At 41.1% G+C, this 15,867-nt stretch overlaps 1 protein-coding gene across 1 annotated transcript in view; it reads right to left on the reverse strand.

Annotated features, from left to right (window-relative positions):
• Positions 1-15,867, reverse strand: part of CCSER1 (coiled-coil serine rich protein 1) — a 1,844,507-nt gene that overhangs the window by 1,635,581 nt on the left and 193,059 nt on the right. Inside the window, exons 2-3 of the mRNA XM_019526256.1 lie at positions 9,137-10,486; positions 3,635-3,822 (exon numbers count right to left, since the gene is read on the reverse strand). Coding sequence (XP_019381801.1) covers positions 3,635-3,822; positions 9,137-10,451 — 1,503 coding nt within the window. The 5' untranslated portion in view covers positions 10,452-10,486. The remainder of the gene's footprint in view (positions 1-3,634; positions 3,823-9,136; positions 10,487-15,867) is intronic.

Here is a 15,867-nt window from a genome sequence, read left to right on the forward strand (position 1 = left end):
TTAAGGCATTCTGCCCTAAGGAGGGAAAGGTGCACACAATTTTAGATTAGCCACAGGCTTAAGATGTTCAAGATGCTCAACTGTCCAAGCTTCTAGCTAGAGTCCTATAGAAAAGCGTTGCGATTCAGGCAAAAATAGTTTTTCAGTTACACTTGTCTAAAGAACAACAGATTCCTAGATGTCCCCAAAGGTACTTTACCCTTTTCTCCATGCTCTGTGAAAATCTTGTATTGCATCAGTTTTTTTGGCTGCTGATCCCCGGTAGCTATATGACGGGAATGCAAAGTTGTCATTTACTGCTAGCAACAAAAAAGGCTTTCCTTTCCATTGTGTGGAAAGGGTATCTTACTAGCTACAAAGCTTCCTCTGTTTAACGTGACTTCTGAATGATGCCAAGACACCAATATCTGTAGTCACCATCTGGCTCCACAGAGTAAAATGAAAAAGCAATGCTGCCATCATCAGGGAAACCCATGCATTCTCACATGGACTTAAAATTTGAGAAATTGCTTTTCATATCTTTTTTGACTTATTGGAAGTTTCTCCCTACTTATTAATGTTTGTTGAAACAAATCCAGTGTCACAATACAAAATGATTGTAATTTTACTTACTACCTCACAGGAGTAAGAAGAGGTTTATAATTATGCACTGGTATTTATAAAGTACTCTGGTACTCTTGTATATGAATGGATGGAATTTTAATTAAGTTAATACTACTTTGTTTGGCAATATCAAATTTTAAGCCATTGCCCTTGCAGAATATTCATTCAGTAGATCATTCAGTTGCGACACTCTGCTAAGATGCTGACATTCTGTGAACTGAAAATTAATTGCTTGTGACAAGTAGCCTGAAGAGGCAACCCTTGAATTGTTAATATTCAGCTCTGCTAACATGAACTTTGGTTTTTTTTGAGGGGGGGTTTGCCCCCTCCTTCCTTCCTGAAGTCTTTGTTTACTCATGTAGGTTTTAATTGTATTAAAAAAAAACTCACCCAAAGTAAAATAGCAAATGTTTACCTTAACATATAAAAAGGTATCATCTCATCTTTATATGTTTGGAGAAAATCTTGCTAAGAAAGTAAAAACAAACTATACTATTGTATAGTTTACAATGAAAACTATAACTACTTTTCCTAATTTTATGATGCCAAAGACATTACCAATTCCAGGATGACACAGCTAATACGAAAATATGTGACACGGAATGTAATCTCACATTTAGATACCAGAAACCTAGGCCCCTGCTACTCGTCACATATATTATGCAGTTAACTGGTTAATCACTCAATAAATTTAGACCAGCCACACAAGCAAAATAAGACTAATTACATGAACATGGGGCTATACTACTACTTAAGATATGATTAACTGGTTAATCACATCTTAAGTGTAATCTCTGCCAGGGGCCTTAGATTTTTCTAAGTATTATTATTTCAGTGATTTATGTTACCGGGGTTTTTTTCAGGCTGACAAAGTTTGTATTGCTTATCAAAGTATTTGTGCCAACTGAAAACACTGTGGACAAGAGAACAAAGAGACATAATACTACTCTAAATGTTATATTATGATATTATATAATTTATTATTAATACTACTAATGATGGTGGTGATGAGGATTATAATAAAAATTCTTGATCCTCATGTAGGTTTATCTAATAAATGATGCTTAGACTATTCCAAATGTGTGTAGTGGCTATAAGTCTTATGAACATGACAGTTCACATGTTCTTGCCATTTATACTCAGAAGTACACTAGCAATACACACACAACTCAGGAATCTTAAGTCATGCAGAGATCAGCAGTGAATAAGGTTACATTCATTCCTGACAAAGCACTTTTCTCTTGTGAATTGGCTAGTTCAGCATATGCCACAGAGGAATGTTCAGATGACACTGCTGACCAGATGGGTCAGAGCTATCATAATAATGTACAAATTTCTGATACTCCTTAGGGGAGAACCCCCAATCCTGCATCACTTTCCACTTCAGTAGTATCCTCAGGAGAAGTCACCTATGATGAAGTCAATTCCCTGAAATTCCAGAAGATTATACTCAGCTTAAGGACAGATCACAGGATGCTCTTAGCTGGGAAATAATTTAATGCAGCTTTGTCTTGGTTTTTCACATGGCAAGAACCATAAAGTTGTGCTATCAACAACAGCAAGCTTTTGGGAAACAAGGAAACTGGGTTGTGTAAGTACTTACTGCTTGTAAAACTACTTGACTACCCAATCACTGAGAAAAAACCTACCTGCAAAAGGGCAACTGAATTAAAATCTGACCCTCTAATGCATTTTCATACCGTTCTCACTTCAGCACTGATGATGCTTCCAGCATAGTGGACAATGACATTATAAACACACTTTTCCTTTTTTCTTATTAATAAATTAGGTCAGCAGTGGCAAGCAGCGCTGAGAATCTTTGAGCTGCTTTCCACCATGTCCTTGCCATGGAAAGTTGTCTTTCAGATGCTAGTACAGGCTTATCCCTTATTTAATCCATCACAATCTTGCAAATACCTCCATTTCAGTCATAATGCTTCTTTTAGTCAATTCTTCCACCTGAAAGAGGTTTTCTATTGTTTTCAACTTGTTCAGAACGTAGACTCATGGTCTGCACTTCCTTTAATTCTATGTAAATTCAAGTCACTTTTAAATTAAAATTCACTCTCTTTTAATATACACTTTCATATGCAGCAGAATGTTTTTCAATTTCCCAAAACTAACAGATGAAGTAGGATTTTTCAGAAGCAGATACTTGTCTCTCCTTTCTTCCCTGCTCTACTTCCAAAGTTTTGAGCACATATCCCTGCCACTGAATTGTCTATGGAAGGGAAGAATTCAGCCCTTTGAAATTAGTCTTGCCTTATTAGACGTAATTTACTTTCTGCATCACTAGGTGTCTTACACCAAGTCTACACTATCATGATTCAAAAAATCTCATCAGCATCAACCCAATGCATTGGAGCAGAAAATCAGGCCCTACATACTTACAATTAGGTCATGGGCACATGAACAAGGTACCAGCAAGTAAATGAGGGCAGGGATTTACAGCCTATCAGCCACTAATTGCTCATATGCACGTTAGCTAGTACAAAGTAACTGCCCATTTGCACACTCATTCTCCAAAAGTAAATGAAAGGTATCCCATGGGAGCTTAGCCCTTTTTCATTGACTTGTGTTCCCTGAATAGACATCAGCCTAATTTGGCTCACAGTTACAAGTGTTGGCACAAGTTGTAATCAGTCCTTTTTTTAATGCCAAGGAAATACTAATCATAATTCTTCCAAAGTTTTCCCACTTTAAATCTCCAGCCAAAAGAACAGATACATGGCTATGAAAAAAAGCCCACAGCAGGAAGTTTACAGACTTAAAACACATACTAGCAACAAACCTAAGTTTATTCTATTCCACACTGTATCTCTATTTAAATGTATTTAATATATTTAAGAATTCAGTTTAACATATTCTGTGATTATATTCTCACCTAGGATAAGATTTAGTATTCTATGCATTGTACATACAGTGGTTCCATCCCACCACATTCACTTAGCTTATTAAAAGTGAAAAGGTGTTGTGGAAAAGGTAGAGTAATAAAAACCACTGCACACCACGTTTGTGAGAATATACTTACCATGCTGTTCATTTTTGAAGAAGAGGAACTTGTTCTCTGCTTTCGTAGACTATTATGTCCCTCTGTGTTTCCATCCTTTGGTTTCACTATCAACCTGCTACTTCCAGCCGTTCCTTCTGAAGAGGACCTCAGGCGTTTTTCTATGAATCTGCCTTCTCGGTATGGACTGAAGCTACTGGAAAGATCAACTACAAACAGAAAAACAATCAGCAAAAACTTCACATTGACTGAACAGTTTCATTTGAATGGAGGTTATTCATTTAGTAGAGAACTCCTGGCTATTTTTCCATAAAAAGGCACACATGTAATACTGTCAGCCACCAATCCATTGGGTTTTACCTAATGGTCCATTTATTTTTGTCCAGCCATCAGGCTCACTACATTACTTCCCATGCTCCAGAAGGACTTGCCTTCCCTTCCTCTCTCTTCCCCATCTCAGGACACTCACCTGCTGAGCTCCTGGACAACACTACACACTGGAAGAACTCTTCCCAGATAATTTGTTGACAGAGAAAACTTGACTGGCTTTCCTTGCTCTTCAGAGCAGGCTCAGCTTTCAGCTGCCTACAGCACCATAAATGTTCCAGAAGAGCGCCTGGATGTGCCCAGCTTACTGAAAACGTGGCTGGACATTAGGCCTGTGCAAGTAGGCAGCTATCCAATCCGGCTTCAGATCCAGCCACTTCAGATGCCAGCAATCTGAACTGGAGCTCCGGACTGGGTTTCCGCTTTGATCCGGCCAAAGTGGCTCCGAAGCTTCAGAGTTGCCTTGGAGATCCAGCCATAGGGTATAATGTTGGTGGATGAAACTTGCAGGAATGGCAGTCCCTGGGGAGAGCATGAAGCCTGCCAATTTTCAAGAAGATCGGTGCAGGGTTTGGGGAAAACTGTACCCCAAATTCTTGAAAGCAAAACTCATGTCATGTCTATGTGTTAAACCACAGGAGGGTCAAAACTGCAGGGGTAGTATCCCCTGCTGAGGCCACAAAGCCTGCCACGTTTCAAGAAGATCAGTGCAGGGGTTTGGGGGAAACTGCACCTCAAGCTGCTGACAGGCAATACTCATGACAGATGACCCTGTGTGTGTTAATGCGCAGCAGGCTGAAAACTGCCGGGGAAATGGCCCCTGCTCAGGCCACAAAGCCTGCCAAGTTTCAAGTAGGTAAGTGCAGGGGTTGGGGGGAACTGCATCTCAAGCTGTGGACAAGTTTTGCCTATCAGCAGCTAGGGGTGCAGGGCCCCAGAGCCCCCGTGCACCGATCTCCTCCACAGCTGGCAGGCATCACAGCAGGGGCCACCATCCCTGCAGCTTTCACCCCACTGCACCTTAACACACACACTATCACCCATGTCACGAGTTTTGCTTGTCTGCAGCTTGAGATGCAGTTCCCCCCAAACCCCTGCACCTATCTCCTTGAAACTTGGCAGGCTTTGTGGCCTCAGCAGGGGCCACCACCCCTGCAGTTTTCATCCCATGTTGTAACACACAGACATGACATGAGTTGTGCTTTCAAGAATTTGGGGTGCAGTTCCTCCCAAACCCCTGCACCTATCACCTTGAAACCTGGCAGGCTCCGTGGCCTCACGAGGGGCTACCACCCCTGAAAATGTCATCCAAATGAGACAAAAAAACAACAAAGTTATAGATATTTCATTGATTCCCCATTATGCCCTATGGCCGGATCTCCGAAGCGGCCCTGAAGCTTTTCCAAACCACTTCGGAAAGCCTAACGAAGCCAGCGCTTCGATCCAAACGTGCTGCTTCAGACGCCGAAGCGGCCAAAGCTTCTCTGGATCCGAAGCAGGGTCCGAAGCCTCGCACAGCCCTACTGGACATACCTTGCATGCCAGCACGCAACAATGGGAAACATTCATTCCAGGACAGGAGCTCCATTCATTATCACTAAGTAAGGTTCAGACACAGAGGGGTTGACCTCTTTCCAACTTACCCAGTCTTGGCCAAACAAAACTAGAGCCTGGCACCAGCCTACATCTATCATTCAGCCAGCAAGCTGAATTCACTTCCCACTCACCTCCCACCCATAGTTAAATGGTATAATATGGAGGAAAAGGGAAAATACGAACTTCTCCCCACCAAAAAAAAAAATATCTAAGCAAGCAGGATGTAAGCATAAGAAAAGCATGGCAGTATAAACAACCTTCCCTCTTTTACTAATAGGGAATAGGTGGATAGTGATATATTAAAAAGTTTAGATTAATGTTATATGCTGGAATATAAAACGTATGAAGAAATATATAGATTATCACTGTATTCGAACAATCCATAGCTCAATCCTTTCCAGTCTAAAACTGTATATCACTTCCAACAAAAACGGTTGGATTGCCATCCCTATCAGTCAAATAAGAACCTTTTTAATTTGAATTTATCAAAACATGAGATTTTGCATTGAATATAGATTCTGGAATTTTTTTGCAAGAGGGGCATAAACTTAAACTTGTTCAAGTTATTTATACTTACTAATTTTACACACCATATATGATTTCCGCCCCCCCCCCCATTTCTTCAATTTAATTTGTATAGATGGCAGCATTTTATGCACAGTCTCAACTGTTTTTTCCTCCCATGTGGTCATACAGGTTTTTTTATTTTAAATAATTTTTTCATTACTCATCAAAAAGGAGGGGAAAAAAAAAACACACATCTTTTCTTTTTCAATAGGCAAATGTAATCATAGCATGACAGCAATTAATCCCATGTTAGCTAGACATAAAATATAACATGAGTGGCCCTTTACCCAACTTTTGCGCGCACAGAAAAATCTCTAGTTTGAATTAAGTGGCATTTGATTTGTCAGAAAAATAGGCTGAAGCATGAGTGCTGCTGGCATCCAAACAGAAATACTGTGAGGCCTGTGTAAACAATCAAATTAACACAAGTTAACAGGGCCAAGGAGTTACTGTGGAACAGCTAACACAGAAGCTGCAAACAGATGTTGCCCTTGTCATAGCAGAAACATTTTTATGGCAGCATAAAATGTGAGCAACCAGACATCCTTGACCCTTGTTGCACCCCAAATGCAGGGGAAGTCTATTTGGTTATGGCACAATCCCCACAACCTGAGGCTGCCTGTACTCTCCAGATGTCCCAGGCAGGGGATTCTGGGGTGCACATACCATACTGCCCAGTAAGGGAACCCCATGGAGTTCCCCACTCTGTGTTTGCATATGCACGCCCCAGGTCAGGTCCAGGCACCTGGGGCCACTGTCCTATAGGATCAGGCCTCTGAAGCCCCAGAAACAGCAGGGGCCTGACCTTGGGGGACAACGGCCCCAGGCAATATCTGTTCTGGCCAATGCATCCAATCAACTGTGACAGGAGACATCCTGGCACAGCTGACACAGCTGATCCCATAATAAAAATGACATCTGCTTGTCGGCAAAGCAACTGTTTACATGCCTGCAATTACCCTGCAGTAAGAAAAAACTTTAGGGCAACCTAGCCCTCTTTCATTCAGGGGTAATTTTTCCCAATTGACCTTCCATTTAATACAGCTCAAGAGAAAATTACTTAAGTTTAGACAATGATCAAATAACACAACATTGAACAGAAGCCCCGTGAGGCTCAGTTAGGTGTAATATCTAAAACTAATAGTATTTTTTTAATTGGGTAGGCTTCAGTGTTGAAAATGTTCCTTCTAACAAAAGCTAAATAGCCTGACAGTGCCAGTCACCTGTGAGACAGCTATTGTAATACAATGCCAGAAATGCATACATGCAAGAAAATATGAAGAAATGCCCACCTTTAAACCCAGTCTATATACATAGTTAATGTGTTTGAGGAAATATGTATTTGCAAGTTCTTTTTGCTTCCATGAGTTCTTTTTGCCAACCCTCAATCATTTATTGTGAGTAATGAAATTTTGGCAACAGCTGCAGGTAGCTGATGCTTCTGCCGAAGGCCCAACTTTCATGTTACCTTGAGGAAGCAAAATATGGAAGCAAGATAGTCCCACACAGTGTCCTGCAGTAAAGAGATGCTGCCCTTAAATTGAAGCCTAGAGACACAGCTCTTCCACTAATTGCTGTACCTAGACATATGTAAAAAGTATTAGGGTGATGATGATAAACTAAAGAAACATAGGGCAATCCAGGAGGATAATTATCTTTTTCATGCATCCCAGAGAAGATAACAGACCTTGTACAACACCATCAGATAAAGACTTGGATTGTATTGAACTTCCATCTGTAACAGAGGCAAGCCTTTTGCACTCTCATACCATCTTCCAAAAAGAACATGCAAAGGGCTTCTGTTGTCCACATTAACAGGAGGTGACCAGGTCACCCTCTCACAGCTAGACTATGTAAAAAGTTCATGATGCTGCTGTATTTTCTGTTCCTAAAGGCAGAGGTTTTGAGAAGTCCTGGAAGCTCAGTTTTTAGAGCCAGAAGTTCTGCACTCAGTTTCGCCTCATGATCATAGCAGGATCACCATTAACATTCATCTGCAGCTACTATGCCACCATCTGCTGCTTCCAGGGTCAGAAACAGAAACCAAGAATCCAGAAGTTTGGTTTTCACTAATGCCTCATAAAGTACTTTTGTAAGCCATAGCAACATGCCTGTTGCCTCTGCTTAGAGGCAAAGTTATATAAAATTACAACAGCATACTCTATGCTTCTAATTACTCTTATTGCTCCAACTGAATACAACTGTGCAGTGGTTCTGAAGGTTACAAGGTCAACTCTGCTGAGGTAGTATGAAAAATCTACCTATGTGTAGAAGGGTTCATATATGAACCATGAATTAACTCTTGAAATGATTTTATAATAAAAAATCTATTTAGAAGTGAATTTGTATATTAATACTTGTTTTACCTTTTTTGTGACTGCATATTGGTCGACAGGAACTCTCCCAGTAGGAACAGGCTATAGCAGGTACAGCCTGTTAGGGACTGAGAATGGTGTATAGAAGAGTTTACCTGGTTGTTCAAAGACTTGAAGGTCATGGTTTGTTGCAAGCTCCAAAAAAGGTCAAAACTTGATTTGTAACAAAACCTTTTCCAGAAAGCAAGCTTCAATCTTTGAAGTAAATATAACAGAGTAGCCTTCACTTAGAGGGGCTTGGTTAGTCCCAGTTCTAGTGTCTTACAGCCTAAGTTTGCAGCTAAGCTTTGTTCATGATTATAAATTCTTGGAGCACAGGGTGTATCTTATTATGTGCCTAGTACAAGGGCTCCACCTGAGCTGCCACCTCTAACAGTTCCTGCAGCACAGGCCAAGATCACCTTACTCATAAATTTGCAAGGGTTGACAACACTGTAAAGTTCAATACATTATGAACAGTCAAGAGGAATTAATAAAACATGAGAAGACAGTCCAAAACATGGATATTTATTTTTAATTCTCATGATTTTGGTGCCAATCTGATGAAATTGTTACACCTGAGGCATGATTTCTGAACTGCAACAATACACTAAACAAACTACTTTGTTATTCAGAATTCCTCTTAGAGAAGAAACCAGGCCAAAAGCATACAACATACCTTCAGAGTGATTAACCTCATATTCCTGTTGTTGTTTAAAAAACTGAGTTTCAGAAGACGACGGGAGAATCTTAGATGCCATTACAGGAACCATTTCTTTAATGTGCTCAGGTACTGTTAAGTTGTGGTGGCCACCACTTAATTCATGTGCTTTTGGGGTGGTTTCCATTGTTTTTTCTGCACAATTTAACATCAAGGTTTCTAATTGTGCATCTGCAGAGTTAATTTTGCCTAAAGGCCCGGCATCTTCAACAGGTAGTTCAGTGGCCTGTAGTAATACTTGTATTTGATTAGCAGCAGAGGTCTGGGGTAAGATATTTGATTCAGTATTGCATAAGGTTGTGCATCTCACAGGAGCTATAACAAGCTGGGAAGTACTTTCTACGTGCTCATTTTCCCTCATGTGAGCTGTAGCTGGGTTGAGGAACATCCGAGAGGTAGAAACATGGTGGCCAAAGTTCTCTGGGAGCAGTCCTGTGTTTGCATTATTAGTTGGTGCATCAACTTCTGAAACAGAATCCTCTGTCAAGGCTAAAAACTCCGAAGGGGTGTGGACTGTGGTGGGATCAGCGGAAAGTAGTGGCGATTGCAAAGAACTTCCTGTGCATTCTGTTATCTCAGCAGAGCATGAAGGAGAGGACCTTACTGTGACAGACTCACGTTCAACATATGGTTTAATCTCTAATAAGCATCCAGACTGTTGCACGCAGGATACCGACTGGCTCTGGGGGACTGGCTTTGAAAACTTGTAGTGCGAAGAAAAAGACTTAGGGAGAAGTTTTCGTGTGGGCTGTTTAGTGGAGCATCTGCTTCGCTCCTCTGTAAAGCCAGAGTCATCACTCTCATTCTTGCCAGAACTTAAGCAATTTATGAAGACATTCTTATTAGCTGAGGGCTCCTTCCCCTTTTCAAAGTCCTCTGTCAAAGACCTTGTTATTTTCTTGCTGCACGAGCTGCCAAAACCAACCGAATGTCTCCCTCTGCTTTTAACGTGCTCCTCCAAGCTGAGTTTCTGCAAACTGTTGTGAGCAGACTGGACGCCATTTGAAATACTTATATTCTGGTTTGCAGATTCAGATTTCTGTTCACTCCCTTTCTTGTGATGAAAGCTAATGGAAGGAGTACGGAATATGCTCCTACGCTTGCCTGTACTCCCTGAGCTTGAATTTGTGCTAGAAGGAGAGGAACTGTGGACACCAACAGTATTGACAGAGGAAGGCGAGGAAGGAAGGGAGTCGTGTCTTCGGCTAATACTCCTCCTGAATATTGGCAATCGGGACACAATAGTTGACCGTCTTGATCCTGAATCCCCCATCAGGACCTGGGGTTCTAGGTAGCCAATACACCAATCTGGGGTAAGTAGGGAAAAAGAAAAAAATAACGATTTTAAAGAAGCAGCATACATATATATGCAAGCATATGTTAAAGCAATCTAAATAAATGAAGACTTTTAGACTTAAAAAGTCCATTGTTCAGTACAGATGGATCTTGCTATATTTAACCAAAGGCATTTATTAGTATGTCAATGTGCAGTCAAAACTGAATTTCTGAAACTCTTTTAACTGAGTAAAAGGTTAGGCTCAAAGTGTATTAAATACCATAGATTTTCTTTTTTTACATTCCATCCAAAGTCCATTTGTTCCATCACATCAGGCCCCACTTACTTCAAGATTTTAAACTCCCCAAAAGAAGAGACCCTGATTTATCTAAGTTCTGTGACGTGCTCAGCTCTGTTCTTGCCACTTCAGGGCTGAAATTTTCATAGGAAGCCAAAGGAGTTAGACAACGGGAGTTAAGCACACTGTAGACACCCTTGAAAATCCCAGCAAAATTGCATTACCTATGAGCTACTAGATAAATCACATGGGAAAGGAAATACCATCTCTGGCATCAGACTTTTTTTTATGATTTAATATTGATTTCTTCCTGAGACCCTTTACAATTTTTTACCAATAGAAAACTAGAATACAAGTTGCCATTTGCAGCCTACAGATTCTCTCTCAACTTTTTACAGAAATAACTGTGTAGTTTGATCAGTCTTATTTATATTAAATTGCCTATGTCTTATTTAGAGCTAAACTATTTTAAAATAAAATAATTTGAAATGCTTGGAAATATCTCAAGTTAATAAATTTAGTTTCCAATCAAATTAGCACAGTGGTAGAATTTTAGGAAAATATATATTCTGAGTGGATCCCAATCTGTGTTTGCGTAATGAATGCAGAACCATAAAGAGAACAATATGGAGATGTGATATACGATCATAAGTACAACCAAAACTCTACATGTGACTTTCAATTACATTAACTGGAATTTTGAGTGTTCAGGATCTTGGGGGGGGGCAGGGAGGCCATTTATCAAAATATTCTAGGTCAAGTGAAAAAAGAAGCCAAGAAAAATAATCATACTGACCAAATGAGCATGAAGATTTTAACCATAAAATGATGTAATAAAAAAAATAAATCAAGCAGCCGTGAATAATTAAGAAAAAAAATCAGTGAACAGAATAATTGAAGGAATAGTCAAATTAAAGCAATGAAATACATGTCAAGCCAAGAGCAAAAGAATCAGTAATAACGAAATCAGTCCAGGGATTCTCCTATGATGACTAGTCTTTGTACTGTAATTTCTGCCTCATCAAAACGGCTGCTAAGGTCCTAGCCTCCATATGTTATCCAAGCAGATATAGTATCAGGATTCACAAAGATCAGGAATCAATAAAGCAATTTTGTGGCTTAAGATGAAAGCAACAGCTTGAGAATGGTAGGTAATCTATATAAAAAAAGATGAAGGGGAAAAACACAAACCCTGGTGATGTTTGATGACAAGCTAGGAATATAAGGTGGGTGCTACTGAGGTTTCAGCAGTTCTGAAATCAAAACAAACTTGAATTCCAGTTTTACAGGAAATGGAAAAGCTAACTGAAATTGGCTTTAGTAAATCAAATGCAAAAAAATTTTTTTTTAATTGTTTAAATACGTAAGAGCTGCAGCATTTCCACTGTTAAGAGAGAGAGTGTGAATATGCATGTACATGTACTGTAGATGTATATGAAGTTCAGAGACTATACATCTTTATATATACATCAACTCCTGGCACAGCCCCCAAGGATAAGAGCTATAATCTCTCCTCATCAATTTCCATTCTTCCATTTGTGTGGAGGGTCTTTTGGGGAGGGAAATGTGAGAGATTTTTGTTCGACTGGGGGGGGGGAGAGAGAGAGAGAGAGATGCAAAGAGAGATGTATGTATGTATGCATGCATACATGTAGAAGGGAAATGAATTTAGAAGAGAACTTTCATTGTAACCTAGGGACTCAAATTCTGCAATAGCAGCGAAGAGATAGTTGGGCCAACAAGCTACCGCTTGAGCTGGCAGCACTAGGCATATGAACTACCCCTGAGTATAGCTGCATTAGTGACAGCCTGAAGATCGGGGGAAAGGCAACTAGTGCAACATTAGGGTCTGGCCAGCACTTCACTTGGAGTAGGCACCAGTCCACAATGGGGAAGCAGATAGCATCAGATAGCTTTCCCCACACCCCCTGCTTTTCTCTGCATTGTAAATTTTATCAATATGTCCATGAAAAAAACCTCACGAGGAAAAATGCCAAAGAAAGCTCAAAAAACTGTTCCCCCATCCCTCCCTGATGTCACATGAATGAAAAACCTAACAAACAGTGCCTTTCTAGGAGCGCTTCTGGCATTCTTAGCCATATTCTAAATAACTGAGTTGGAAACTCTAAAATCTGCTTCTGTACTTCAATTTACTTCTTGTATTGAGGTTCCAGGGGGAAAACAGGAGAAAAAGGTTATTCCTTTGCATGAAGGATGCTAAGAATTTATGCCCCATCAAAAATTCGTATTTAAACTGTGGAAATGGGGAATGTTCAATAACAGTATGTGGAAGCTGAATTACTAAATCACTACCCGCTAGCTGTGGCAAAATTACTTTTACCATAAGTAAGAGAACTGAACACTTAGAAAATAACAACAAGAATAAAGTTTACTAGTTCTTCACATCCTGAAGCAACCTAGAGTGAAGCTGACTTAACACAGTACTGTTTGCAATGATTATTTTACTGGCACCTGAGCTGCATACCAGACAAACTGAAATAATTCTAGAAGCTCGTCCTACACATTCATCCTACAATCTGAATGTGAGACTGCAGCGCATGTATTGTTTCTTTAAAGCTTCAATAAGAAAGTCAGGCAAATAAGGGACCAGGAAAGGTGCTATGCAAAGCTCTGCAGGGAGACTACATAGAGTAGTAGTACTCAACCTTCTGGCCCCACATGCCCAAATCCAGCCACGTACCCCACATACACAGATTTGACCACATAAAACAATCTAGCATGCACAGCCACATCACCCAGCCCATGGGGCTTATAACCTGTCCAAAAATTTGGTAGCAAGGTAGTGACAATTCACGGTGCCACCTCTACCCTGCCACCTAATTTCTGGACATGTGGAAAAACCCACAAGCCAATGACACTGTTCTGCAGGCCAGATGTTGAACATAGTTTCATAGTCGGTAGGGTCAGAAGGAACCTGAGCAGATCATCAAGTCCGACCCCCTGCCATAGGCAGGAAAGGATGCTGGGATCAAACGACCCCAGCTAGGTGATTATCTAGCCTCCTTATGAAGCCCCCCAGGGTAGAAGCGAGCACCACTTCCCTTGGAAGTTGGTTCCAGATCCTAGCCACCCTGACAGTGAAGTAGCGCCTCCTGATATCTAGCCTGAATCTACTCTCAGTCAATTTATGGCCATTATTCCTTGTTGCTCCCGGTAGTACTTGGGGGAACAGGGACTCTCCCATTGCCTGCTGGTCCCCCTTGGCCAGTTTGTAAACTGCCACTGGACTCCCTCTCAGTCTTCTCTTGTGGAGGCTGAACAGGTTCAGGTCCCATAGCCTCTCCTCGTAGGGCCTACCCTGCTGCCCCCTGATCATACAAGTAGCCCTCCTCTGGACCCTCTCGATGCTGTCCACATCCCTCCTGAAGCGAACACCATTAGTACAGAGTAGGGTTGCTCAACCTCTGGCCCACAGGTGAGATCTGGCCCACAGCAGCATGTCATCTGGGCCACAGGGCTCTCTACAGGTCTGGAAATTTGGTGGTGGGGGAGTAGTGCCAAATCTTCTAACTCATGCAGAGCCCCAGACCCTGCATGCTGGATCCACTGCTCGATCCCAGTGCACAGGGCCAGGTGGGGGAGACATCAGGCCCACAGGGCCCAATCCTGATGCGAGGGGCCAAGGCGGGCAGTACCAGGTCGACAAGACCCAATTCCAACACATGGGGAGCAGGGCAGACACAATGCCAGGCTCCTTATATCCAATCCAAGTGTCCAGTGGGGGCAAGGGGAGGGAAGGAGCACAAGGGGGCAGTGCCAGATCCCTGGCACACAATCCTGGTGCACAGGGGGCAAGAGGGGGCCCTAGGACCCAATCCTGGGGCACACTGATGGGGTGGCCAGAGCTCAGGGCTGGAACTGGCCCACAGACAGGTCCCATGACACCCATCTGGCCCATGGGGCTAAAAGGTTGAATACTACTGGTACAGAACACAGGCACACATAACAGAATGGTTTAAACACATAACACACATTAAACCTGAAGCGAACAGACATACAAGCCTATTTAAACCAGCTTAAAGACATCTGAAATGGTTAAAAACTATACCCAGAAAAATCATGTACTGTTTTAAACTGGTTCACTGTGAAATGGTTTTGTGTGAAGACACCAGGCCTTCTATAACATAGGTCTGCCTGTCTTTTTCCATTTTGTTGGTTTGGTTTTTTTTAATCCATGAGCTCCCTTGCCTGCTTGCTCAATAAAAGTTATCTTTCTAACAACCAGTTTGTGACCACACTTTCTTCTCAATTGCAGCCTGACATCCCATCCCTGCTTGTCAGGTTCCTGGGTCCAAGTACTCCCCCTTTCCCATCAAGCCCTGCCCACCAAGTCAGGCAAGCACACTGCAGATTTCAGTCAACTGCAGGGTATTGCAATTTATTAAGAAAAAAGGGAAAGTGGAATATTAAAAATGCCCCCAGCCACTGGCCCCCCACCCCTTGGGACTCCCAAATGATGGATACAAGCATTCCTTCCTTCCCCAGCTATGTGTCTGCACCCTGTCCTGCAACAACTGTGAAATGGTTACCAATATATGACCTTTTGGAACACAGAAATTGTTATGTATGGCCACACCCAAATAAGTTGCAGGACAATACTTTTTAAATTTTTCTTCTAGTTCTATTCAGCAGGAAAACATGATCCCATCCTTTGTCAGTCTCACACTAGACTGCCAGTCAAGCAATACTCTCTGTGAATAATGCCCCATATGGGTGTCACATTCTTTTCACCTGCAGCCACTTACATGACTAAAATTTACAATAGTTGGGACTCATTGTACTTACGTTTCTGAATTTTTTAATTTTTTATTAAAAAGATATTATTTTAACTTTTATTTTTCCTAAAATTGAAGGCGGCTTATGACATGATAAGGTAAATGCATTATGCAATCACTCTTAATTATCATGAAGTTTTTGGTTCTTTAGATGAATACCCAACTTTTTGTGTTAACAGATTTAAGTGTTCAATATCATCTTTTCAAATGGACTCTAACAATGAGCACAACTGAAACCTATCTGTTGTGCAGAATGGACTTTCCAATTTTGCTTTTATTTTTTTTTTTTTTTTTTTTTTTTTTTTTTTTTTTTTTTTTT

The sequence above is a fragment of the Gavialis gangeticus genome, unplaced genomic scaffold, assembly GCF_001723915.1.
Source record: "Gavialis gangeticus isolate Ggan-Ray unplaced genomic scaffold, GavGan_comp1, whole genome shotgun sequence".
Lineage (NCBI taxonomy): Eukaryota > Metazoa > Chordata > Crocodylia > Gavialidae > Gavialis > Gavialis gangeticus.